The sequence below is a fragment of the Pipistrellus kuhlii genome, unplaced genomic scaffold (genome assembly GCF_014108245.1).
Source record: "Pipistrellus kuhlii isolate mPipKuh1 unplaced genomic scaffold, mPipKuh1.p scaffold_m20_p_6, whole genome shotgun sequence".
Taxonomy (NCBI): Eukaryota; Metazoa; Chordata; class Mammalia; order Chiroptera; family Vespertilionidae; genus Pipistrellus; species Pipistrellus kuhlii.
In genome coordinates this window covers 51921910-51948684 of record NW_023425562.1, presented here as the reverse complement: position 1 = coordinate 51948684, position 26775 = coordinate 51921910, and the positions used below count along the sequence as shown (strand labels likewise).

General features: G+C 45.1%; 1 protein-coding gene across 9 annotated transcripts in view; it reads left to right on the top strand.

Moving 5' to 3' along the window:
• Window positions 1–6468: 6468 nt before the first annotated feature.
• The window catches only part of CEP250 (centrosomal protein 250), a 45118-nt gene continuing 24811 nt past the window's right edge, over window positions 6469–26775 (top strand). For 3 of the 9 annotated variants that reach the window (XM_045574949.1, XM_045574947.1, XM_036418267.2), the window contains exons 1-13: window positions 6471–6593; window positions 13170–13458; window positions 14625–14681; window positions 16059–16141; window positions 16367–16532; window positions 17329–17435; window positions 17692–17943; window positions 19535–19631; window positions 21736–21837; window positions 22582–22743; window positions 23460–23638; window positions 23931–24113; window positions 26322–26466. In XM_045574949.1, the coding sequence (XP_045430905.1) occupies window positions 13273–13458; window positions 14625–14681; window positions 16059–16141; window positions 16367–16532; window positions 17329–17435; window positions 17692–17943; window positions 19535–19631; window positions 21736–21837; window positions 22582–22743; window positions 23460–23638; window positions 23931–24113; window positions 26322–26466 (1719 nt within the window). In that variant the 5' untranslated portion in view covers window positions 6471–6593; window positions 13170–13272. Of the gene's footprint in view, window positions 6594–13169; window positions 13459–14624; window positions 14682–16058; window positions 16142–16361; window positions 16533–17328; window positions 17436–17691; window positions 17944–19534; window positions 19632–21735; window positions 21838–22581; window positions 22744–23459; window positions 23639–23930; window positions 24114–26321; window positions 26467–26775 lie in introns of those variants that run through there. The other 6 variants (XM_045574946.1, XM_045574948.1, XM_036418269.2 and 3 more) reach the window with 6 other exon arrangements.

The window sequence follows — 26775 nt, the reverse complement described above, 5'->3', positions numbered from 1 at the left end:
ATTAACATACAGCACCCATTCTTCAGCTCCGGTAACAATTTGCTCTAAAAACGGCAAACGGTTTTGACGAGAGAGGAGCGAACTGCAAATTGTGAGTCTTTGATTACGGTTGTTGTCGGTCAACTCATGAGGAACCCATTTTCCAAAATTTGGACTTTGCCAAGTGCACGCAATTGATTGGAAATTGTTTTTTGTGAACAATTTAAAGTTGTCGCAAGCTCTTGTTGGGTAATTTGAGGATTTTGCACCAAAAGAGCTTGAAGAGCTTCTTGATCAAAATTGGACACACGGCCTCGACCACTCTTGTCATCTAACGAAAAATTTCCCTCGCGAAATTTCTCAAACCAACGCTGGCATTTTCTGGCGCTAACTGCATCTTGACCAAGAGCACTACAGATGTTTTTTGCAGCCTCACTTGCTTTTCTTCCTAATTGGAACTCGTAAAGCATGCAGTGCAGAATATGCTCTTCATCCGCCATCTTCTTAGCCCTAGTTTTGCAACAAAAACCAAACCAAACACAAAGTTTTTCAAGCAAAACTTGTTAATTTCACTTCACACGTTCTGTAGATACCACGTGTTTGAAGGTTATGTCAATACAAGTCAACGCCAAGCAAGATTTTAAACGAATGTTTTAAAACGACATTAATTATTACTAGACCCAATACCTTGGTTGTGTGCACATCCCCAATAGGGGGTGTGCAAGAAGCAGCTGATCAATGTTTCTAACTCTCTATTCCTCTCCTTTCATCTCTGTAAAAAATCAATAAAATACTTTTTAATGCAAATGGATTAAATGCTCCAATCAAAAGACAGAGGGTGACCCTGGCCAGTTTGCTCAGTGGTTAGAGCATTGGCCTGCAGACTGAAGGGTCACAGGTTAAATTTTTAGTCAAAGGCAGGTTTCCCTGACTCAGTTGGGGCACGTGTGAGAAGCAATCAATCGATGTGTCTTTCTCAGATCAATGTTTCTTTCTCTCTCCCTTCCCCTATCTTTCACCTTCCCTCCCTCACTTCCACTTTCTCTAAAAACCAATCGAAAAAATATCCTTGGGTGAGGATTAAGAAAAAAAAAAAAAAACATAGGGTGGCTGAATGGATAAGAAACAGACCCTTACATATGTTGTCTACAGAGACTCATCAAGAGACACACACAGAGAGAGACTTGAAAGTAAAGGAATGGCAAAAGATATTTCATTAAAATGGAAACAAACAAATAAATAAAAAGCTGGGGTAGCAATACTTTACCAGAAAAAAATACACTTTAAAACAAAAGTTATAACAAGAAACAAAGAAGGACCCAGAAATTCCACTTCTAGATATTCATCTGGATAAACGCAAAACACTAAATTAAAAAGATATATGCATCCATATGTTCATTGCAGTATTATTTGCAGTAGCCAAGATATGGCAGTAACCTAAGTCCATCAATAAATGAATGGATAAAAAAGTGCTATTATTTATGCAATGGAATATAATTCAGCCGTAAAAAAAGAATGAAATATTGACATCTTCAACAATATGGATGGACCTAGAGGGTATTGTACTGAGTGAAATGTCAGACATAGAAATATAAGTGCCATATGATTTCACTTATATATGGAATCTAAAACAAATAAATGAACAAGCAGAATAGAAACAGACTCACAGATACCAAGAACGTTTTGACAGTTGCCAGATGGAAGGAGAGTTGGGGGTGGGTGAAAAAGGTGACAGGGTTAAGAAGTACAAATTGGTAGTTACAGAATTGTCATGAGGATGTATAGTATAACACAGGGAACATAGTCAATAATATTGTAGTAATTACGTGTGGTGTCAGATGAAAACTAATTTTATCAGGGTGATCACTTCATAAGTTATATAAATGTCTAATCACTAGGTTGTACACCTGAAACTAATATAATATTGTATGTCAACTGTAATTGAAAATTTTAAAAATTATTTTTTTTAAAAAGAAGAGTACTGCTGAAACCGGTTTGGCTCAGTGGATAGTGTCGAACTGCGGACTGAAGGGCCCCGGGTTCGATTCCAGTCAGGGGCATGTACCTTGGTTGCGGGCATGTCCCCAGCGGGGGCGGGGGGGGGGGGAGTTTGCAAGAGGCAGCTGATTGATGTTTCTAATTCTCCCTTCTTCTCTGTAAAAAAAAATCAATAAAATATATATTAAAAAAAAAAGAAGAAGAAGAAGAGGAAGAGTACCCCAAGGAAATTCCTGGCATTCCCCTAACATACCATGCTCGAGCACATCACATACTTGCACACTCCTGGCATGCCCTTCCCCCCTTTGTCTGCTCAGCAGATTTATCCTTCCCCATCAGCCTCTGTGAAACCAGCCACTCTCTCTTTATAGAACTTACCACAGTGTGTGTGTGTCCGTGTGTGCTTGTGCATATGTGTGTGTGTGTGTGTGTGTGTGAAATGCTTGTTTCCTCACCGCCTCCCATGTGAATCTGTGAACTGAGGCTCTGGGCAGGGTTCACGTGGTTTTGTCCTATGCTTCTCTGCCAGCGTCTAACTCAGGATTTGGCACATGGCAGGTACTCAATCAATATCTGCTTAATGATGAACGAATGAACTCAGTTAGACAGCAGCAAGTTGTTCGTTACAAGAGAGTGCATCCTTTTGGTGCCCGTGACTCTGCTTAAGACAGTTAGCTTGCAGTAAGAAAGAGAAGAATAATTTCCCCCCTCTGTCACCCTCCGCTTCACTCGGGGGTTGACACGGAGAGGAATGTGGAGAAAGGGGTGGGAACAGTCTTTGAACTAGTATTGTAGCTAGCTTTGTGCTTTCTGGCCTGGAAGATGTTTATAGCTGTTTCTGTGCATCATCAAAGCATCCTGGGTGCCTGGCTGTGCTGGGCTCTTTTCCTTTAGTAAAGACATCTCTATTGCCAGTGGTCACTTTTCTTCTTACTTCTGGGGTCCCTTGCCACCACTAGGAAGCCCTACTGAAAAGGGTCCAGGGTGGGCCTATGCAGACTCTTTTCCCCTCACTTAGTCCACATCTGGTCTACAGAAAACATTCCCTGACAATTTCTGGGAGAGCAGGCCAACCTCAACATAGCAGCAATCTCCTGGGTTCTGCCATCAAAGCAGTTGGCTTGCTTGTTTCTTGTTGATTTCGCAGACAGGAGGTAGATCGAGTCACCGTGCTCCCCAACTGCAATGGGGACTTCAAACAATCATGGAAGTTTTCCCCCAATTATCTGATCTTCCCCAAAAGAATGGGGACTCACAGCCAGAAGTATCTCCACATAAATTCTCTATCCTCCACTCTCTTGACCCTATAGGTAGGGATTTGGGGACTTTAAAATCGATTTTAGGCCGAAACCGGTTTGGCTCAATGGATAGAGCGTCTGGGACTGAAGGGTCCCAGGTTCGATTCCGGTCAAGGGCATGTACCTTGGTTGCGGGCATATCCCCAGTAGGGGGTGTCCAAGAGGCAGCTGATCGATGACTCTCTCTCTCATCGATGTTTCTTCTAACTCTCTATCTCTCTCCCTTCCTCTCTGTACAAAATCAATAAAACATATTAAAAATAATAATAATAAAATAAAATCGATCTTAGGCTATTAGAAAAAATATATATGACATTTTAGTACCTCACTTTGAAATATCACACATAACATTTTTAAAAAATATGTTTTTGCTAATTTTAGAGAGAGAGAAAGGGAGAAGGATAAAGAGATAGAAACACCGATGAGACAGAGACACTGATCATTGGCTGTCTCCTGCACACATTTCCCCCTCTACCCCCCACCCCCCATCCTCTTCCCATTGGGTATGGAGCCTGAAACCTGGGCATGTGCCCTGACCGGGAATAGCCGGGCCACAATAAATGTTTAATGGTTGAATAAATAAGTGAATGAGAAAATGAGTGAGTTAATCTCCCTTTACAAAGACAAAAGATTACTGTTTGGCTTTAACCCCTTTCTACTCCATTCACCTTTTATTGGTATGTCTTTGTAGTCCCAAACCTTTGTTTACTCTTCATGGTTTTAAAAGTATATTGTTCAGCTTGCTGATGAATTTTATGTCATTAACCTTTGTAACACTTAGGCTGACTTGGTTAATTCATTCAATGGATACTTATGTCAGGCTCTGTGCTAAATGCTAAGTCAGACATAGTCTTCTGTCCTCGAGAAGCTTAAATTTTAGAGTGGGCCCTGGCCGGTTTGGCTCAGTGGATAGAGTGTCGGCCTGTGGACGGAAGAGTCCCAGATTTGATCCCAGATTTGATCCCAGATTTGATTCCAGTCAAGGGATCCAGCCTGGGTTGCAGGCTTGATCCCCAATAGAGGGAATACAGGAGGCAGCCAGTCAATGATTCTCCCCCATCATTGATACTTCTATTTCTCTCTCCCTCTCCATTCCTCTCTGAAATCAATAAAAATATATTTTTTAAAAAATTTAAAGTGGAAGAAAGATAATAGGTGAGCAAACAAAAAAAAAAGTGAAAAGTACTATGAAAGAAGCAGAGTACTGTGATAGGAAAATATAGGGTATTACTTTATTTTTTTAAATATATTTTTATTGATTTCTGACAGAAAGGGAGAGAGACAGAAACATCAATGATGAGAGAGAACATTGATTGGCTGCCTCCTGCACTCCCTGTACTGCAATGCAGGCATGTGCCCTTGACCAAACCCAGGATCCTTCCGTCTGCAAGCCAATGCTCTATCCACCTAACCAGCTAGGACAGGGTATTACTTTAGATAGCATGATCAGGGAAGATCTAGATAAGGAAGTATCATTTAAGATGAGATCTGAAGGGGAGGAGGTAGCAGCTAAGCCAGAGCTGGGTGGGAAAGGGGTCTCGGTAGAGGACAAAATATGTGTAAAGGCCCTGAAGCAGAAAAGAAGTTGGTGTGTGTAACCTTTAGGGTTGCTTTCATTTCCCCATTCCCCATATTGCTCTAGCGAACATTACACAGTACCTACTGCATGAGTATTTCCCTGGGATGGATTCCTGGCATCTCTTTATCTGTCCAGTTTTGGGGATCTATCTTCCCTCTCTAAATTGTTTGCCTTCCAGAATCAGTATCCTCCCTTCCTCCTTTTTACCTCCTTTATTTTTTTCTCAAAGTAACTATTAAGAAGTTTTTTTTGTTTGTTTGTTTTTGTTCTTTCAGGAGAAAAGATATTAGTTATCAAAGTGGCTATGAATTGCATGTTTTACTCCTGCTATCCATTTATCCATCCATTTACTCACTTAGCACTTACTGAGCACCTGTTTTGTACCAAGCCTTATGTTGAGTGCTTGAGGTGCACATCTTATATAGGACTTCTCAAAAGGTGTTCCTGCAGCGTATTTGCTGAAATGCAGATTCTTGGGCTCCACCCTTGTTTACTGAGTCTCTTATGGGGTGGAATCTGAGCATCTGCATTTTAAAAAATATATATTTTATTGATTTTGTACAGAGAGGAAGGGAGAGAGATAGAGTTAGAAACATCAATGAGAGAGAGTCATCGATCAGCTGCCTCTTGCATACCCCCTACTGGGATGCCCGCAACCCAGGTACATGCCCTTGACCGGAATTGAACCTGAGACCTTTCAGTCCCCAAGCCGACGCTCTATCCATTGAGCCAAACCAGTTTCGGCTGAGCATCTGCATTTTAATAAGTTCCCCAGTAGTGGGTTTGTTTTTGTTGTTGTTGAGGTTTTGTGTTTATGTGTGTGTTTTTGTTTTTTATTTTATTTTATTTTATTTTTGGGGGGGGATAATTGTTTTTTTCTAAATCCCAACTAAAACCTTACAACCTCTTAGTGGAAGTTAAATAGAATTCACAACTCTTAAGAAAGTGCAATGATAATCTATGCAAAAAAAAAAAAAAAAAAAAAAAAGCTATGGGAATAACGCCAGGGTCACAGAGAGAATAAATAAGTCAGGTTTACTCAGAAAATTAGACTGCAATTTTCGGGAAGGATGTAGGACATTCAGGAAAAGAGAACACCCAGTGCAAAGACAAGGCGAAAACAGTGAACGGCACTAATTAGCTCTGAGTGTTGTGTTGTCTGAGGCTGCTTGGCGCTGCGGGTCTGAAGGCGAGAAAAACGTAAAACTGGTTGCCCGGCAGGTAGCACCCCGACCCAGCAGCGGGTTCTCGATCGCTCCCGCAGCTGCTAATTGCGCTCGGGTTTGTGGCCGAAGCCGGGCGCCGGCCACCTGGCAGCATGCACATGCGCAGTGCGTGACCCCGAAGCCAAAAGTGGGCGGGTTGAGGGCAAGTTGTTTTTTTTTTCCTGTTTCTGTAAACCCCCCCCCCTTGATCCAATTCATCAGCTCTGGCTGTCCCCATTTCTAGCTAGGAAATCTTACTTTTCTTCATACCACATAACCCCTCCTTTCATTCTGGGCTACTCCAGGAAATCCCTGCCAGTACTCAACATGGCGGGCGGCCCCAAGCGGCGCCCGCGGCGCTCATTGGCGCCCCGGTCAAGGGGGCGGGACACTCCCAAAGGGCGGGAGCCGGGGGGCGGGGCCTGGCCCCGGCTGGGCGGTGGGCCCGTTCCCGGCCGGCCGGGCCTTCGCTGCGGCTGCGGCCGCTCCCGCGCGGAGCTGCAGGCGGGGGATCCGCGGACCGAGCGCGGTGAGGTGGGGCCTCCTGGGCAGGTGGGAGGTGCCGGGTTAACGGTCCGAGGCCGGAGCCCGCCCGGCTCAGGCGCCAGAGGGAGTTACGTTCCCCCGGGAGGACCCCGAGGCCCACCGGGGGTTAGGACCTGCCCCAGGGCTCCCGGGCCCTCCCCTCCGCGTCCGGCGGCCGCCTCCACTCTGGGCTGCAGTCCGAACAGAAAAGGATCTTCCCGATCCCCTTCCTTTCCCGGCCGCCGGCGGGCCAGGGTCTCCTGGATCCGGCGCTGAGCTCCCCGCCCACCTCGCTCCCGGCTCCCTCTGCCTTTGGGGCTCTGCACGTGGTCTGCTCGACCCGCTCTGGAACTCGCATTCCTCGAGACCCGACTCAGGCATCCTCACTTCCTCCGAAGTCTTTCCCCACCTCCCTGCGGGCGCAGGGAGTCTCGCTGCTCGGATTCTGCACTCGGGGCGCCGGGTCACTTTTCCTGCCCTCGTCCACACCTATGCACTTGTTGGGGGCGTTAGGCTTTGCTTTTTTTTGCATCTCCACATCCCGGGTCTAGCACATGATGGCAATCAATAATAACCAATGTTGACTGAGCAGCCACAAAATGTCAAGTGCTACTTAATGCATCACATGTAAAGGCCCATGTCATCTTTTAAGCAATTCCATAAGGAGGGTTTTATATTTTCACATTTTATGCAAGAAAAAAGTTGAGGTACTCATAAATCAATTTGCCTAGAGCCCTACAACGAGTGAGTGGAACTGGGGAACGAATTGAAGGCGGTTGGCTTTGTTAAATTTCTGCTTAGTTGGTCTGCATGAGCCCCTCTAGTTATGAAGGCCGGCACTAGCATAACACATTTCGTCGGAAAGGCTTAGAAAGGAGATGTTCCTAATCGTGAGAGTTCATGACAAAACCAAGGCCACAGCCTTGCTGCTCTTCCTTCAGTCACACTCCTTTTCCATCAGAGATCTGCAGACTTCATCATTTCACACCCGTTAGGCAGTGTCCCTCACAAAGTTGTGATTTCATGTTTCATGATTTGGGAGGCACTTAATGGAGAGGGCACAGAGTTTGAAAACAGGCCGGGGTTTAATCTTTGACATTGAACAGCTATATCCCTTCCATTTTTTTTTTCAACCTCAGTTTTCTTGTCTGTAAAATGGGGAGAATAATTTTATCTCAAAGGTTTGTGGGGTGTGTTTTTTTTGTTTTTTGTGTTTTTTTTTAAACCTGCAAATAATTGTTGTGAGAGAGTAGTGCTATACAACCTACATGATCTGGTTTTTTTTTAAATATATATTTTATAGTTATAGAACTGTCGGCATTTTGCAAGACCATTGGTGATATGAATCAATTTATCTAATTTCCTTATATTCATTCAGGCATTGTTTTAGGAGCTGAGAATGCAGCACTCAACAAAACAATGTTCTTACATTTGGGAAATTTAGACTCTAATAGCTCTATTACACATAATAATCAGGAAGGGACAGGAAAGGCATAATAAGGTAAATAGAAATTTGTGTGAAGGGTGGTGGAACTTTATTTTGGGTGGTTAGGGAACAACTTAATGAGAAGGTGACATTCGAACAGAGACCTGAAGGTGGTAAGGGAGTGAATCGTGAAGATAAATGGAGGAAGAAGCCCTGAGATGAGAGCGTGGCTTGAGGTGTTCCAAGTGTGTACAGCAAGGAGGGCTGGTGGCTGGAGGGTTATGGCAAAGGGGATAGGGGTAAGAATGGGAATGAAAACAATTGGAGACTGGGATCAAATAATTAGGACCCTGTTGACCATTATAATGACCATGGATTTTACTCTGACTAGTATTATGCGTGGCATAATCCGTCACTGTTTTAAAAGGATCACTTTGACTACTCTTTTGAGGAAAAGCAAATACTGGAAGCAAGGTTGGAGCATTGCTACCATCCAGATAGCTTTCACAGTAATCCAGATGTATTATCATCTTTTTTTTTTCTTGTTTCTTTTTTTTTGTGCAAGTAATTAGCACAAAATTTAGTAGCTTGAAACAACAATCATTTATTATGTTTATGGGTTGGAGATTCGGGAGTAGCTTAGCTGCATGTTTCTAGATTAGGATCACCCAGGAGATTGTAGTCAAGTTGACGGTTGCTCTGCTTCCAAGATGGTTCCTTACCACTGAGCTGCCTGAGTCTCCTCAGGACACAGTGGGGAGAGCTGAGTGCCTTTTATGACCTCGCTCTGGGAGTCACTTCTGCTTTATTAGCTTCATTAACTTTATTCCAGCTCACTTTTAAGGGAAGAAAATTAAGCCCTGAAACTGGATAAGATTTCCTGGGAAATAAAGGTTGATGGAGAAAAAGTCTGTAGCCTGAGCTCTGGGGCCTCCAACTTTTGGGGAGATGAGGAGAACCAGCAAAAGAGACGGAAGGGAGAGGCCAGAGAGGTGGGAGGAAATGAGAGAGAGAGAGAGAGACCCCAAGTATGAGATTTATAAAAGGCGTTGCATGTTAACTTTTTTTCTGCAGTAAGAAACTAATTGTCTCTGCAGACTAATATATAGTTTCTTTGCTCAGAAAATAAAACGTTTATGCCCTCAATTGTTTATCCTTTTTTGCTTTAAGAGACAAATTCTATTTTATAATAGTAGTCCACACCTTAGTCCTTGCAGCATTTACTAGTACACCTCTATCCCAAGTTTAGGTGGTGGTGCTTCTATTTTACACTTCTTTTAAATACTCCTTTTTGAGTATTTTGAATGAAGGAAGACCAAATACATAATCTATGCCACTCTTCTCTCACTGTCCGCCCAGGTTCAGAGTCTCCTGCCCTTCCCAGTCTGGTTTCTAGCAAAAGTAGGAAGTTGGTCTTATTCATTTCTGTATCACTGGTAGACAAGACTCCCTGCCACAGAGCTGGAATTCATGACTGTAGATGGGATAAATTAATGTATAAAAGAAGTGATTCTTCTTCCTTTTCCTACGGTAATGATAATGTCTCTTCGGTGGTTTACAGTTTACAAAGCACAGTGGCATCCATTAATCCCATTTGAATGCAGTCCAGTCTGTTCCCATTTGCCAACTTCCGACCTTTTCCTTTTCTAAGGGACAGTGAAATCAACCTTCTTTTGGAGCTGTGCTAGTTTATTTTCTGGCTGATCTGACAGTGTGTTAATAAAAGGGTACTGAACTGCATCTTGAAGCTCAGAACTACCTCAATAAATCTCAATTTCAGAATTGATGTAATTTACTATTCCCTCCCTCTTTTTCTTGTTTTAGGGAATTGCAGTTTTATAGGGATTTGTTTGTTTGTTTGTTTGTTTTAGTCATAAAACACTTCAAATCATTTTTAAACTAGACTTAATTTTTTAGGAACAATTTTATTTTATTTTATTTTATTTATTTATTTAATATAGTTTATTGATTTTTCACAGAGAGGAAGGGAGAAGGATAGATAGCTAAAAATATCGATGAGAGAGAATCATCAACCAGCTGCCTCCTGCACACCCCCCACCGGGGATGTGTCCGTAACGAATGTACATGCCCTTGACTGGAATTGAACCTGGGACCTTTCGGTCCACAGACCGACGCTCTACCACTGAGCCAAACCGGTTTTGGCTTTAGGAACAATTTTAGATTTATAGAAAAATATCACAGTACAGAGAGTTCCCATACACCCTGCACCCAGTTTTCCCCATTAGTAGCATCTTACATTATTATTATAGTATGGTACATTTGCTGCATTTTCAAATTATTTTCTGAGGTAAAGAGGGCACATAAATAAAATGTGAGTAAAATGAAGTTACTTCAACTCTGTAAGCCTCAGGTTCCTTATGGTCAAATTAGAAGTTTGGACTAACTTTTTAAATAGCTCTAAAAATACTTAGTTATCTGCTAAGGTAAAATAATCATATAATTTCGTTTCTTTACTGAAGTATTACTATTATATTCTCAAAAAGTGTTTACACATCAACAGCAGTCTGATCTTAAAAGAGGATTTACTAGGAGAATTCTGGTAACTGGCATGGCTTCTTATACACATTAGGTTGAACTATATGAAATTAGCATTCTTACAGGTACAAAAAATGGGCAAGCATTGGCAATTTCATTAGGTTCAGCCCAATATTTGGGAAGTGAGGATTCAAAGAAGGGTAGGGGAGCTCTGGGGCCTCTGAGACTCCCACTGTGTGCAAAAGCCTGGCCCGGCCCTCACAGTGTTGGGAGAGAAAAGGCTTCTCTTGGAGCTACTCGTGTTGGTATTGTTGGCACTAAGAGCTATTTCCCAACATGTTTGCGCCTCCAACTTGCAGAGAGATTGAACTAGCCACCTACAGAGCCATGTTGAGTTGGTTGACACTGCCTTGGTGGAAAGAAAGATGTATGGAGTAGGGGAAGGCTGTATTTACCCGGTTTATAGGCCAGGAAGAGGCTGCCTGGGGTATGGGTACCACTAAGCCTTTATTGATGCCACTCAGTTCTTCCTACTTGATGCACTGTCCTTCCTGTCTAGCACAAGCTCTGCAGTTGCTCAGGAGGTAAATGTAAATTAGCAAACTGGATTTTCCTCTATAACTCTGTCATAAGAAAAGCGCCAGCACAAGTATAATGGTAAATGACAATTGAAATCTGCTGTCAGTGTGAGGGAGAGAATAGGCTGGGGTGGGGGTGGGGGCAGAGACTGGTGGACTAGAGAGCACATGCTCTAAAGGGGATAGACTGTTCAGCTGCAGGTGGCTGTGCCTCATGGGTCACCAGCTATTCCTATTTTCCAGAATGTGAATCGTTATATGCATTTTCCCAATGGTAAATATTGGCACCTACTTTGAATTCTTAAAAATTCTTTGTATGGGCCACACAGTGGTTGAAAAGAGCCATGGGACCACATTTATAACCTCTGGCCAAGGGTTTAAATCTGCAGGAATAAGGCCCACATGCATTTCTTCATTATGCACTGCTGATAATCTATTAATGAGTAAAATGAATTACTCTTGTCTTTGAGGCACTCCCAGATTAGTAGACGAGATAGGCAAATAATGATAAAATGTAATACAGACATTATATTCCCTCTATATGTATTACATAAAATATTTTATTATATAATATATAATTGATAGAATACTATCTATGTGTATATATGTGTGTGTATGATATATGTATCTACATCTGGGAGGACATGATAGGAAGTGACAGTTGAGCCAGGATGCAGGAAATATTGGATATGTTTAGAGTAGGGGTGTCGAACTCAATCAGAGAAGGGGCCAAAATCTAAAATCCAGCCTAAATCGCGGGCCGAATGGTTTACTGAACAGTCATAAACTGTCATTGTGATGGAAACGCAGCGGAGTGCAGTGATGACAGCGTGGTGCGGGCCACATTGCAAGGCCTAGCGGGACGGATTTGGCCCGCGGGCCTTGTGATTGACACATGTGGTTTAGAGGCATAAGAAACACAGAGGTCATGTAGCTGGGTACCCTCACTTTTGGACAAGGAGAATGAAGAGGAAGTGGCATGCCCAAGGCCAAGCTTGGGCTAGCACCTAGAACTCTTCCTGACCACCATACCACCACCTCTCTGGTATATCTAATGCCCATTGCCTGCAGGTAGCCCATTACCCTGTTTTGGCCCAGCTCTGTGGGTGAGGAGAGTTTGCCATTCTGTTGAAGCTGGTTCCTTCTTCCCTCTCTGTTGGATCTCCCTCCTGAAATGCCTGCTACTCCATTTCTTTGTATTCAAATCCCTAACCAACCAAATGCCAACTATGTGAACTAAGACATATTGCTTAGTTTTTTCTAAGCTTCAGTTTCCTTATTCATACGTAGAATTATAATCGTACCTATGCAGAAGTGTGATAGGAAGGCAGTGGAAGGCTTTAAGATTCTTACAATGACGGAATGGTATAGTGTTTGTAAAGAACCTATGAAGTGACTGAACCCTAGAAGCACTTAGCAAGTACTAAATATGATGATTCACACAGTTCACAGCCATCAGGTTGGTTAAATGCCCTTCCCTTGTTTTCCCAGACTGTCCTGCATTGCCTCTATTATTGCATATACTACATTGTACAGGTCCTCAAATAACATATTTTGTTCAGCGTTGTTTGGTTATAATGTTGATGCAATGCCATAGGAACTTAACTCTTGTTTATATCAATTAGCCTGTGTTAAAATTGGTTTTGTTATATGTCGTTTTACTTAAAGTCGTAGAACCTATGAACGGCATTAAATGAGGATTTACTGTATTGTAATTGTGTCTATCTCCCTTGATAGATTGACATCACCTTTAGCGATTCATTCATCAGGTGTTTATTAGGCACGGTCCAGGCACTAGGGATGCAATGGTAAGCCAGGAGCTCTTGGTCTAATGCAGAGTTTCAAGAGGCATGGCAGGCAACACTAGTCCTGTGAGCTTGGTCATGGTCAAACAAATTTAGGAAATAATGCTCATCAAAGCTCTCCTTAGAGACTGGGGCCCATCTTAGGCTCTGAGGGGTCCTGTAGGAAAGGAACCTATTTACTTTGCCCAGCCCAGCTTTGTGGGACTGCATGAGTATTTGCTGAATGCATTTGAGTCTTGCAGACAGTCCTTTTAACCACACCGTGTGCTTTGGTCCCCAGCTCAAGAGAAGGTCCAAGTGGCACCGCGATGATTAGAGACCCCGCTGGGAGCGAACAGCCTCTGGCTGCATAGGGGCCTGTGGGCTCATCGTCTGGTGCCTCCATGGAGACAGGAGGCCCTGGATTGAACAGTATGAAGCCCCAGTCACTGCAGCTGGTGCTGGAGGATCAGGTGCTGGCGCTACAGCAGCAGATGGCAGAGAACCAGGCAGCCTCCTGGCGGAAGCTGAAGAGCTCCCAGGAGGCCCAGCAGAGGCAAGCCGTCCTTGTGAGGAAGCTCCAGGCCAAGGTGAGGCCGCTGCCTTTTCAGGGAGGGGAAAGAGAAGAGCACCCAGAGCTGGGTGCTGAGGTGCGAGAAGGGTTGCAGGTGGCAGAACCATGTGGTGGGAATGTCCCAAACAGCCTCTCTGACGCTCACAATTACTCCATGAGTTATATATTATCTCCCTTTTATCTTTTTATTATTATATTTAATCTTGACCTGAGGATGTTTTTTTCTAGTGATCTTCAGAGAGAGTGGAGGGGAGAGAGAGAAACATTGATGTGAGAGAGACACATTGACACACACACCCTGACCCGGGCCAGGGATCAAACCTGCAACCGAGGTGTGGGCCCTTGATTGGGAATTGAACCCACAACCCATCGATCCACAGGCTGATGTTTCTAACCATTGAGCAAAACTGTCAGGGCCATCTTATCTCCCTTTTAAAGATGGAGTTCAGCCGAAACCGGTTTGGCTCAGTGGTAGAGCATCGGTCTGCGGACTGAAAGGCCGTAGCAGCTGGTCGATGTTTCTCTCTCATTGATGTTTTTAGCTCTCTATCTCTCTCCCTTCCTCTCTGTAAAAAATCAATAAAATATATATTTTTTAAAATTAAAGATGGAGTTCATGAGGGTTAAATTAGTTGTCTAAAGTTGCTTCCCTAATCTAAACCTAGGACCTACCATAGGTTTTCTGGTTCCAAAGTCCATGATCTTGCCTTTAATACAAGAGATGTAGAGAAAATATTTTTTAAAATATATTTTTATTTATTTCAGAGAGAGAGAGAGAAACATCAATGATGCGAGAGAATCATTGATTGGCTGCCTCTTGCACATCCCACACAGAGGATCGAGCCTGCAGCCTGGGCATGTGCCCTGACTGGGAATTGAACTGTGACCTCCAGTCACATTGGCTGGGCAAAAAAATATTATTTAGATGTTCACATAGAAACTATAAAATGTTTTTTGGGGGAGTTGGCCCGGTGGGGGAGAGGGGGCGCTGGAGGAGGTCAATGGGGTGGGGGGAGGGGAAAGAAAGGAAAAAAAAGAAACTATAAAATGTTATGGCCTTACCTCAATGTCATCACCAAGTCCCCTGTTCACAGCAGATTTGCCCACGATTCTTGGGGCCTTTGGTTTAAGCCGTTTGTACCAGCTGTGCCCATTGCTCACATCCTGCTCTGCTTGCTTCAGGTGTTGCAGTACCGGAGCTGGTGCCAGCAGCTGGAGAAGCAGCTGGAAGCCACTGGGGTGAGTGAGGCTGCCCTGCGCTCCCCCTGAGCCCTCAGTGAATATGCCTGTGAGGCTTCGCTTGCTGACAGGAGTTGGGTGTGATAGGCGGTGTTTGACAGAAGCCTCTTTCTTCAGCCCCTGAGGGCTTTGTCATGCAGATACCGTATTGGACCTAGCTATTTCTGGCCTGTCAGACTTCAGCCTTTGGCTCTCTAAGGACAAAATGCAGCTTCAGGAGATTTATTTTATTTTATTTTTTTAATATATTTTATTGATTTTTACAGAGAGGAGGGGAGGGGGATAGAGAGTTAGAAACATCGATCTGCTGCTTCCTGCACACCCCCAACTGGGGATTTGCCCCCAAGGTAGTGCCCTTGACCAGAATCAAACCCGGGACCCTTCAGTCCGCAGGCTGACGCTCTATCCATTGAGAGAACTGGTCAGGCCGAGACCGGTTTGGCTCAATGGATAGAGCGTCGGCTTGGGGACTGAGGGGTCCCGGGTTCGATTCCCGTCAGGGGCATGTGCCTTGGTTGCGGGTGGGGGGTGTGCAAGAGGCAGCTGATCGATGACTCTCTCTCATCTATGTTTCTGACTCTCTATCTCTCTCCCTTCCTCTCTGTACAAAAATCAATAAAATATATTAAAAAAAAAAAAAAAAAAAAGAACTGGTCAAGTCAGCTTCAGGAGATTTAATCAGATTTTTGTGGAATCAGAGGGAAGAAATGCACTTTTCCTCCAGAAGGTGTCAGTGTTTCTCTGTCATAGAGAGATGTGCCTTTGCAGCCTAAAAACCATACTGTATTTGTGGCCGAGGGATTTGTTTGTGCTTTTGGCTGGGTAGAACTGGCTTTCAACAACTCATTTGCCTTTGTTCCACCTCCCTCTCAGTACCATCTCACATTCCTCTTGGAAAATTCTCTTAGAGGAAGGAAAGAACCAAAATGTATTGAGTACTAAGGCCTGGCACCATTAGGCATTGTTATGTAATTATATCACTTAATCTGCAAAACAACTTTCTGAGGAGGATTATATTACTTCATTTTGTAGCTAAAGATTTTGTGGTTCAGAGAAGTTAAGTAACTTCCCAGGGTCCGAAAATTCGTGTGGTAGAAGTCAAGGCCATCAGTGAAAGACATAGCTTACGCTTCTTAGGTTGAAAGTTCTTTTCACTACCAGATGCCGTCTTTCAGGGGAAGTCACAGTTCACTTTTGGAGAGAGGGATGCAGTGGACTTACTCTCAGGATGCAGTGACTGAAAAAAGAGGCATACTGCAAACAAAGGGAAGAAAGAATAAAAAGGAAGTGGCTGCTGTAGGAGGGGGGGGCACCAGGGAGCTGGTCTGAGTGCTGTCCTCTTTGGAGGTAAATAAGGCTTGTCTCTGTCTGGCTAAGGGACCAATCCCTCAGATGTGGGACAGTGTGAAGGAGCCAAACTTGGAACAGCTGCTAATGCGATTGGAAGAGGAACAACAGAGGTGATGGACCCCAAACCCTCTGTCCTGGGTGCTTGGTTAGTGGGTAGGAGAGGCTGATGGGGAACTTCTCTTCTGGGGGCTGACACAGATTAAAACATGGACTGCCAGCCGTAGCCCTCCAGTCTTGGCACTGGAAAATTCCAGTGGTTGTCATCTTACTCCAGGAAGTCCAGCGGTTGGACCAGACCTATATTTTGCACTTGCTCTTACCCTTCCCCAGTGCAGGTGTGAGAGTCTAGCAGAGTTAAACACTCAGCTTCGGCTACACATGGAAAAAGCTGACGTGGTCAATAAAGCGCTTCGGGAAGATGTGGAAAAATTGACAGTAGATTGGAGCCGGGCCCGGGATGAGCTGATAAGGAAGGAGAACCAGTGGCGGATGGAGCAGGAGGTAGGAGGGACAGGAGCTGGGACCGTGAGAGGAGGATTTGTACTCTGGGCACTACCCTGGTCAGTGTTGGAAGGGGTTTACTTGAGGACTTGGATGGAAACTGGGCTGTCATTAAAGTCTCTGACCATCCTCACCACTCATGCTGGCAGCTGACCCTGCTTGGGCCTTCAGCTTAGTTCTGCCCTTACTTGCTTAGTTGAGATTTTGCTGGCAGATGACATGACACTCAAAGCAACTCTGTCCCTGTGTAAGTAGACTAGCTTTATAGATGGATTTGAAGTTACTGACTAGTCTGCCGTTGTAGATGCTAAGGAGGTAGCTATTGAAATTGAATGGGGAAGAAGTACCAGATGTGGACCCTAAAGAATTTTCAGATCCCAGTTAAAGGACACTAATGTTTTCTGAGTCTTCACTCTGTGCCAGGTATTACATATTATTATAGGTGATTTAAGATACGTCGCATCATTTAATCCTTATTATAAATAAGTCTAATAACAATGGTAATAGAGTAGATCCCATTTGTTGAGCAGCTACTATTGCAATATTTATCCTTTTCTAATCTAGCACACCGGAAGGCCAGAAATGCAGGTCATATATCCCAAGCCCTTTGATCTCTTGAATCCCTCTATTGATTTAATTAAGCTCTTCAGCACAACTCGAGTATAGACACCCATTTATAAGCCATCAGTCCCTCCCCCAAGTTGGTACAGAAGTAGTTAGGAGGAATCCGAGACTCCTGATTTGGCAAAAGATAGCCCTCTGCCCTTTGGTATGACCTGGGTTTCTGGACACACAGTTCTTCAAGGGCTACCTGAAAGGGGAGCATGGTCGCCTTCTCAGTCTGTGGCGGGAGGTGGTGACCTTCCGACGCCACTTCCTGGAAATGAAGTCAGCCACTGACAGGTCAGTGGGGCATTAAGTGGGGAGGTGGTTTGCCTCTACCATTCTGGACTTAGGATGGTGGGTGGGCTGCTGTTGGAGGGGATCAGATGACAGAGGGCAGGGGTGGGGTTCGGTGAGGGGAAATGGTGGGGAGGGCTGGTGTAACTGCGTTCAGATGATTTCTCCCAGTCCTGCTCCTCAGGCTTCACTGGGTCTGATCTCCATGCTCCCTTCCCTGGTCCCTATTGGAGTCTGCTCTTTCCTTGCTTGTACTCAGAGACCTGACGGAGCTCAAGGCTGAACATGTGAAGCTTTCAGGATCCCTGTTGACCTGTTGTCTGCGTTTGACTGTGGGAACACAGTCTCGGGAGCCTGATGGATCTGGGCGAGTAGATGGGAGTGCGCCAACCCAGCTGCTGCTGCTACTAGCCAAGACCCAGGAGCTGGAGAAGGAAGCGCATGAAAGGAGCCAAGAGTTAATCCAGCTGAAGAGTCAAGGGGACCTGGAGAAGGCCGAGCTTCAGGATCGGTGAGATGGGCTGGTCCAAAAAGGGGTCCTAGGGGGAAGTTGACTCTCATAGGGTGTGAGAGATAGCAGAGGAGATGTGAAGAGCATTCCTCCCATGAAAGGGGAAGGAGATGTGCCAGAGGGAGTAGGGTTTGAAACGAAATGCCACAGCTAGGGCCATGTCACTGCCCTCTGCCCTCAGACTGTCTTGCAGCTCAGTTTCTCACCGTTGATTTATAGAGCTTGCTATGACTCTCTTCTATCAATACCAAACTACGTGCCATCCCCAGGCCAGCCAAGCGCTTCCATGTTTCACTGCTGTTGTACATGCTGGCCTTAGCCTTCAATGCCTCCTTCCCCTTCGCTCTGCCTTATTCTTTAAGACAGTTCAGATGTCACCTCTTCTGTGAAGCCTCCTCTGACCTCAGCAGCCTGTTAGATTAGGCCCATCTTGGTCTTTTGACCTGCTTATTGCAGCATTGATCTCATTGTAGCTCATTAATTATTTAGTTTCCTTTTTTCGTTTATTTTTTTATTATAATAAAAAAAGATTTTTTTTAAATGGTGATAAGAAGGACAGGGACATAAACAAAGAGCCTGTTTGAATCTCAGGGCAAAGATCAGTTTATACCCTATGGCCAGGGTTGTATCACCACCTATTGGTGGTGTCCATAAATTGCATTTTGTTTGGTTTGATTGTGAAGGCCCTGGGAAGCATGGCAGAGACCTTGTCTTAGTAAGTTTTGTGTCCCCAGTGTTTTGCACTTTTTCTGCCATATTGTACATACTCAGTAAATGTTTATTGAATGATGCAAAAGTTAAATGAATGATCATGCAGTGAGTTAAGGCTCTTAGAGTTGGTACAGAATAAATGAGTAAGACTTTGAAAAAAAATTAAGACTCCCTAGGGGAGATAAGAGATCAACTGAAGGACTTGTATATATGCATATAAGTAAAACCAATGGACACAAAACTCTGGGGAGGGAGGGTATGTATGGGAGGGGAGAGGCAATGGTAAAATATGTACACAGATAATAATTTAATTTTAAAAAATAATAATAAATAATAAAAGCGTATAAAAATAAAAATTAAAACTCCTAGATGACATTAATTCAAGAAATATTTTTTCAGCTACCCACATAACACCAGGTACTGAGCTCCAGGATACAGTGTTAAAGATGTATGGTGATTTTCCTGGGAGGTTAACCATAATCTCCCCCAAGTTGCCCCTCCTTTTTTCCTATCAGAGAACCTTGGGACTATCCCCTGTGGCAATTCTGATGTTCTTATTGACTTCAGGGTGCTTGACTTCAAGATCAAGCGGGGCCTGGAATGGCCTGGGCCAGGGCTTACCTTCAGCTCTCAGACCCACACACACGTGTTCCAGACTTGAGACGTGGTAAATCCCTGCATGTGTCTGAGTGACTTTTGGCTTCCCCCCAGTTCAAAACGATAGCATTCTGTGGTATTCAGGGAGTGCAGGGGCTGCGGGCCCCCGGGCTCTGAGGGGGCTACAGTGGGAGTGTCTGTATTGGGCATGGGGTGTGCTGCATAGTAGCTCTGTTCCCAGCAGTGAGCAGCCCAGGTGACAATGCTGTGCTCTTCTCTTCAGGGTGACCGAGCTCTCTGCTCTTCTGGCCCAGTCTCAGAAGCAAAATGAAGATTATGAAAAGATGGTGAAGGCTCTGAGAGAGACAATGGAGATCCTGGTATGTGATCCTGTGATCTGGGAAGGAGGTGGGAGTAGGCTTGTAGATTCCTTTAACTGGGTAGAGTTAAATCTGTCTCGGTGAAAACCCCTAAAGCTAGAAAATAAATATTGGCTGAATCTGAAAATTAACTAACTCATTTATTCATTCAAAAAATATTAACTGTCTACAGTCCCTGGGGAGACTACAGTGGTATATGTACGCAGTGTCCTTAGCAGAGAGAATGGGACACACATTAAGGGCACACTGGCAAACTAGGAAGGGGATGTGTGGAGAGATTCAAAACCTAGTCGTAAAGGAACAACTGGGGAGTGTGGCAAGGTTAGCCAGGGAAGAAAGGCTTGAGGAAGCCGTGGTGGCTGCCTTCACATATCTGAAGGACCGACACTGGGGGAAGGGGTTGACTTGTTTAGTGTTTTCCAGATGGGCACAGGCAATGTCAGTGACTAGAAGTTACAGATTGGTAGGGTTTGGCTAGCAGCTGGAGCTTCTCCCTAGTTGAATGGTCTACCTTGGGAAGGAGCAAGGTGTGCGTCACTGGCTTGACACCTGCCAAGGTGGTTATCACAGGGATTCTCTCAGGCTGGGCGCTAGAACTGCAGGTTTGGTTCCTCATTTCCTTTCATCTCCGAGAGTGTTCAGACCTCTGGTTTTAGGCAGATCCTGAACCCTATCCCACATGCATACCCCTAGGATCCCAGCTAAGATCAGTTGGGAGCTGGACATGTTTATATCTTTTTGGTTCCTGTTTGTCAAGAATTTGCAAATTCAAAAGTCCGCAGGGTCCAGGTAAGGTAAAGTGAGTGACGTGGTAAGAATTCCAGGGCTGTCATATTTAGTTTTTAGTATAGAGAGCACTTGATCTTGGTGTTAAGAAAACAGTGAGGAGTAGCAAGGACTGCAGGACCCTGAAGAATACGTGTCTCATCTGGAAGTGGTATCCACTACTCATGTAAGTAAATTATTGCCATGTAGGAATGAGGGCTGTTGTGGCCCATTTGTTAAGTTTTTGAGAAGACAGAAATTCAGATCTCAATTCACAAAATCTCTCAGTTTTGTAAATGTTGGTCCAACAAAACATTGCTACATGTATGTGTCATTGGCCTTCACTAACACAGTATGATAGGAAGGAAGAGAGGAAATCTTTTTTTTAACTATTTTTATTATTGATTTCAGAGAGGAAGGGAGAGGGAGAGAGATGGAAACATCAATGATGAGAGAGAATTATTGATTGGCTGCCTCTTGCACATCCCACACTGGTGATTGAGCATGCAATCTAGACATGTGTCCTGACTGGGAATCAAACTGTAACCTTCTGGTTCATAGGTCAGCTGTCAACCATTGAGCCACACCGGCCAGGTGGAAGAGAAGAAATCTTGAGTCTTTCAGATTTATTGCTAGCTTTGGGGCTAGAGGTTTCTTTGGTTTAACCTTAGTGTCTTTTTTAAAATGTATATTTTTATTGATTTCAGAGTGGAAAGGAGATGGAGAAAGATATAGAAACATCAGTGATGAGAGACAATCATTGATTGCCTCAGGTCCCCTACTGGGGATCGAGCCCGAAACCCAGGCATGTGCCCTGAGCGGGAATCAAACCGTGATCTCCTAGTTCATAGGTCAATGCTCAACCACTGACCAAGCTGGCTTTAGTCTTAAGCATCATTTTGCTGTTTAAAGACAGTAACCATCCTCCAATGACAGCTCACATTTATTGAGTATTTGCTTTGTGCCAGGCATTATGTTGAGTAATTTACTTGTATTGTTTCCATTTAAGCATCAAACCTGTGAAGTAGTTACTGCTAATTATTTTTGTTTTAAAAGAAACTCAAAGGAGCAGTTACCTAAAGTTACCAAGTTAGTAACTGATAGAACAAGAACTCTGATCTAGGCAATCTAGTTTGGAGCTCTTAATCTCCAAACTGAGCTCCTAATCACCACATCCTATGGTCTTCGGTCTCCCAGGATGGCATTAGCATTCATGCATGGTCAGGAAAAAAGTGGGTTAACAGAATAGACAGAATGAGACTGGTTGATTTGGGGCTTTGGCATGATAAATTCTTTTCTGGGAATTTGACTCTTAGGTCCTATTTTGTTCCCTATTCAGGAGACAAATCATGCAGAATTAATGGAGCATGAGGCATCTCTTAGTAGGAATGCCCAAGAGGAGAAGCTGTCATTACAGCAAGTGATCAAGGATATAACCCAGGTACTGGCAGACCTCCTGTTCATGATAACCGGGTGATGTCTCACTCCTCCCCAGGCTTCCCATTATGCCTACATTTCCACTCTCTGAGGTGTTTGGACTCAGGATCCTGTGGGCATGATTTCTCTTAGTGTATTTGAAGACTGGAACCTAAGGAGGAGCCAAGCATTCGTGTGTTCGTTCTGCTTGCTGGAACAGGCGCCCTCTACTCCCGTTACTTCCCCCATTGATTTCTAGAGAGAATGGGAGGGGGGGAGGAAAGGGAGATGGAAGGGAAGGAGGGAGGAAGAGAGACAGAGAGGGGTGGGGAGACATTAATTGGTTGCCTCCCGCACACGCCCCTACCAGTCAGAGCTGGGGAACCTGCAACCATGACTCTTGGGTCCATGGACGGACACTCTAACCACTGAGCCAGACCGGCTAGGGCCAGGCTCCCTTTCTTACTGCCATCTGTAATTCGCAGGCCAGTGGCTGGTTCTGGTCTATGTTACCTCAAGGGCCTCTTCTTCATTTTGTCATTTATTACCTTCAGAGAGTGCTCTAGCCTTGTTGCTAGTCCTAGGTTTAGGTGACCAAAGGTGAAGAGTGGAAGGAACCACCTGTTTTGCTCTCAGATACCCTCTTCCCACTTCCTAGGGGGAGGACCCGAGAAGGAAAACATCAGGTCTGTCCAGCCTGTGGTGTTAGTCCCTGTGTGGACTCCAGTCCGTGCACACTAGAGTGGTGAGCTGGCTGTGTTGGTTTCAGGTCATGGTGGACGAAGGAGACAATATGTCCCAAGGCTCTGGTCATGAGAGCACCTTGGAGCTGGACTGTAGTGACTTCTCCTCCCAGCTTGACTCCCAGGACCCGGACAAGGCTCTTACTCTGGTGCGTTCAGTGCTGACTCAGAGGCGCCAGGCTGTGCAAGTAAGAACCCCAGATTCCTCCTCAACCACGGGGTGGGTATGCACATGTGTCAAACACAAGGCCCGCGGGCCAAATCCGTCCCACCAGGCCTTGCAATGTGGCCCGCACCACGCTGTCATCACTGCACTCCGCTGCGTTTCCATCACAATGACAGTTTATGACTGTTCAGTAAACCATTCGGCCCGCGATTTAGGCTGGATTTTAGACTTTGGCCCCTTCTCTGATTGAGTTCGACACCCCTAATCTAGAGTGATAGTGTCCCAGGTACCCTCCGAGCCTGGGCTGCCCCTTTCACTATGTTGTCCAGTCATGAAGTGTTTTGTCAACACCCCAAAGTTCCCATTAGAATCTCTCTGTGTCTGCCCAGTTGTACTGGTGGGTAACAGGCACATTCTCTGTGCCGGTCAATGCAAAGATTGGTGATCGAAGCCCTGGGAGAGTATGGGTGAGTGTGTCCCAATTCTAAGCGCCGCCCCCCCCCCCCTTACATGTATATAGTGGTGATATATATGAAGGTGATGAACTCTGAGACACCAGGAGCCACAGAAGCTCAATAATCTCTGATCCTCTGTCTTCTTCACTGATCGCATTTCTTCTTAGCTTACCCGTATCGCGGCAGCACACAAGCCCTTTGCCCAGCTCTCCATTCAGGCTTCTGACATCCCTCCTCTCCTGCCATCTTGCCCACCCTCTCACTTCTGCCACTCTTCCTGCAGGACCTGAGGCAGCAGCTTTCAGGCTGTCGGGAAGCTGTGAGCTCCTTGCAGCAGCAGCATAATCAGTGGGAGGAAGAAGGTGAGGCCTTGAGACAGCGGTTACAGAAGCTCACCGGGGAGCGGGACACGCTGGCAGGGCAGACCGTGGACCTCCAGGGAGAAGTGGACTCACTCAGCAAGTGAGCAGGGGCTGCTCAATCCCCACTTTCTTCCCGGCTCAGTTCTTGCCTGGCCACTTACCCTCTCCTGTCGTGTTTCTGGTTGGCTGTCCCTGCTCTCCCTGAAACCCAGGGCTGCCTTGCTTTGTGCTCTGCTTCTTCCTGCTCACTGGGTTTTGGGTTCTTGTGGTAAAAAAGTGTCCTTCTCAAAAGGGAGGATGAGATATTTAAAGGAAACAGATGCCTCTGTCCTCTAACCCTGTGATGTCTGCTTCCAGGAAGAACTCTTAAGTTCTCTGGTTCCTTCTTCCAGGGAGCGAGCGCTCCTGCAGGAGACCAGGGGAGAGCTGCAGCAGCAGCTGGCGGTGCTGGAGCAGGAGGCCTGGCGCCTGCGCAGGACAAACATGGAGCTGCAGCTGCAGGGGGACTCTGCTCAGGGCGAAAAGGAGGAGCAGCAGGAGGAGCTGCACCTGGCTGTCCGAGAGAGGCAGCGCCTGTGAGTGTGGCTCGTCCCTCCTCACTGGGGCTTGATCTTCCCTTCATTTTTTAGAAAATACATTTTATTGATTTCAGAGATGAAGGGAGGGAGGGAGGGAGGGAGGGAGGGAGAGAGAGAGAGAGAGAGAGAGAGAGAGAGAGAGAGAGAGAGAGAGAGAGAGAGAAACATCAATGATGAGAGAGAATTATTGATCTGCCTCCTACACGTCCCATAGTATAATAGGTATCATGCCCACAACTTGGTCATGTGCCCTGACTGGAAATCAGGAATCAACATCCGGATTCACAGGTCGATGCTCAGCCACTGAGCCATGCTGGCCAGGTAGTCTTCCATTTAATTCCACACCCTCCTCCACCACTCCCCTCTCAGAAAGTGGAGTAAATTGAAGCCTGGTGTGAAGTGGGTTCAGATTAGCTTACTACTCCTTTCTTTGCAGAAAGATGAATACAGAAAGTTCAGCCCAGCTTTGCTTAGTGCCTTTGGGGAAACAAAAATGACACAGGCCTTAATCTCAAGCAGTTTGCAGTCTGACGGGGAAGAACTAATGTAGCATGAGGCCAGATGAAGTATAAGCTATTATAAATAGAGTTTCAGACCAGGAGCATAGGAATGACAGTTATTGAAAGCTTCATGGAGAAGAGGGTAGACTTTGAGTTGGGCCTTGACATATTTTGATTTGTGGAGAGTGGAAAAGGGCTAAAGGTGTAGGTTAGCAAAGAAAAGGAGGCCGGAAGGTTTATGGTGTGTTCAGAGTAGCCTGGGCTGGCTAAAGGGTAGGACTTACCTTGGAAAGTAGTGGGAAATGAGCTGGTCAAGAAAAGGAGTTCCCACCTTAGCCAGTTTGGCTCTGTGGATAGAGTGTTGTCCTGTGGACTGAAGGGACCCGGGTTCGATTCCGTTCAAAGCTACATACCTCGGCTGCAAGCTCCTCCCCGGCCTGGACCCTGATCAGGGCATGTGTTAGAGGCAACCAGATGATGTGTTTCTCTCACATTGATGTTTCTCTCTGTATCCCCCTCTCTCTTCCACTCTTTCTAAAAAAATCAATGGAAAAATAACCTCAGGTGAGGATTAAAAAAGAAAAAGAAAAGTAGTTCCAGAGTAAAGAGAACCATAATCTGTAAAAAGTAAGGCCTTTCAGGCTTGGTTTAGATTATGGCGCTGCTACTTGGGCAGTTTATTTGTAAAGTGGCGGTGATAATTTTTACCTTGAGCAGTCAGAGGTGTTTGGTTGGCTCCCGCTCGTGCCCCTGCCAGAGCTGGGGAACCTGCAGCCACACCCTTCAGTCCATGGACTGACATTGACCAAGCCGGAAGAGTCGCTGGGAAGATTGGAGTTTTTGCAAAATGCCAGTATAGAGCCCTCCATACAGTAGGCTTTGTGTAACTGGTGCCAGGAACTGTATCTTCTTCACCTCTAGTATAACCCCCCTTCCCATGCCCTGTCTCCTTGCACCTAATAAGCACAAATAGTGGATTCTTGAAGGATTACCATAAGGATCACGACTGTGCAAGGAATGGTTCTTCTATACCAAGGAGAATTCTTAACAAACCATAATAAGTATATTTTAAAATTTAATTTGTTTGAACTGATAATACTTTTATCAATATTTGTATGATTCAAAAGTCAAAACTATTTTAAAAGATATACACAGAGCCTGACTGGTGTGGCTCGGTGGTTGAGTGTTGACTTATGAACTAGGAGGTCACAGTTCGATTCCCAATCAGGGCACATGCCCAGGTTGCAGGCTCAATCCCAAGTAGGGAGCATGCAGGATGCAGCCAATCAATGATTCTCTCTCATCATTGATGTTTCTATCTCACATTCTTCCTTCTTCTCTGAATATATTTTAAAATAAATTAACAAAATGATTTACACAGAGAAAGTCTTACTCTCTTCTACTTCATTCATCCCATTTTTCTTCCTTCTCTAGGTAATTATTTAAATTAACTTCTTGGTTGTCTTTCCAGTGCTGCTTTATGCAAACAATGCATACTTCTTATTTTCCCCAGTATCTTGTATATACTACATACGCTGTTCTGCACCTTCCTTTTTGTCACTTTATGTCTTGGAGATCTTATCATTTATTAGAGACCTTCAGGTTTGTTTGTTTTTTGCATAGCAAAGGTAATTATATTCCTGTTACCTTTAGTCGTATGGCCACTTGTAAGACTTCCTCTAGCCCCTTCTCCTTCCCATCTTAGTCAGGAGATGCTGGCCGGCCTGGAAGCCAAGCAGTCAGAATCACTCAGTGAACTGATCACTCTTCGGGAAAGCCTGGAGTCGAGTCGCCTGGAAGGGGAGTTGCTGAGGCAGGAGCAAACCGAAGTGACAGCAGCGTTGGCGAGGGTGTGTAGGCCTCCTCTCACCTCCTTCACCCTGCAAGCCAGGTCCTTTATGCTTTTTGCCTCAATCACTAGTCTGTGCTTTTGGGTTCTTTCCCTCCCAATGTACTCTCTATCTCAGAATTAGAATGGCTTTCTGAAGTATAAATATGTCACTCTCTTCTAAAACCATTTAGTGGCTTCCTAACTCCTTGGAGCTGCATTCAAAGCCCTTTGCCATCTGCCTCAAACTGTTTCTAGCCTCCCCTTCATCCCAAACACCAGTCCTAGCTCCTCACGTGCCTGTACCCCTGCCACAAAGCACGAATTGCAA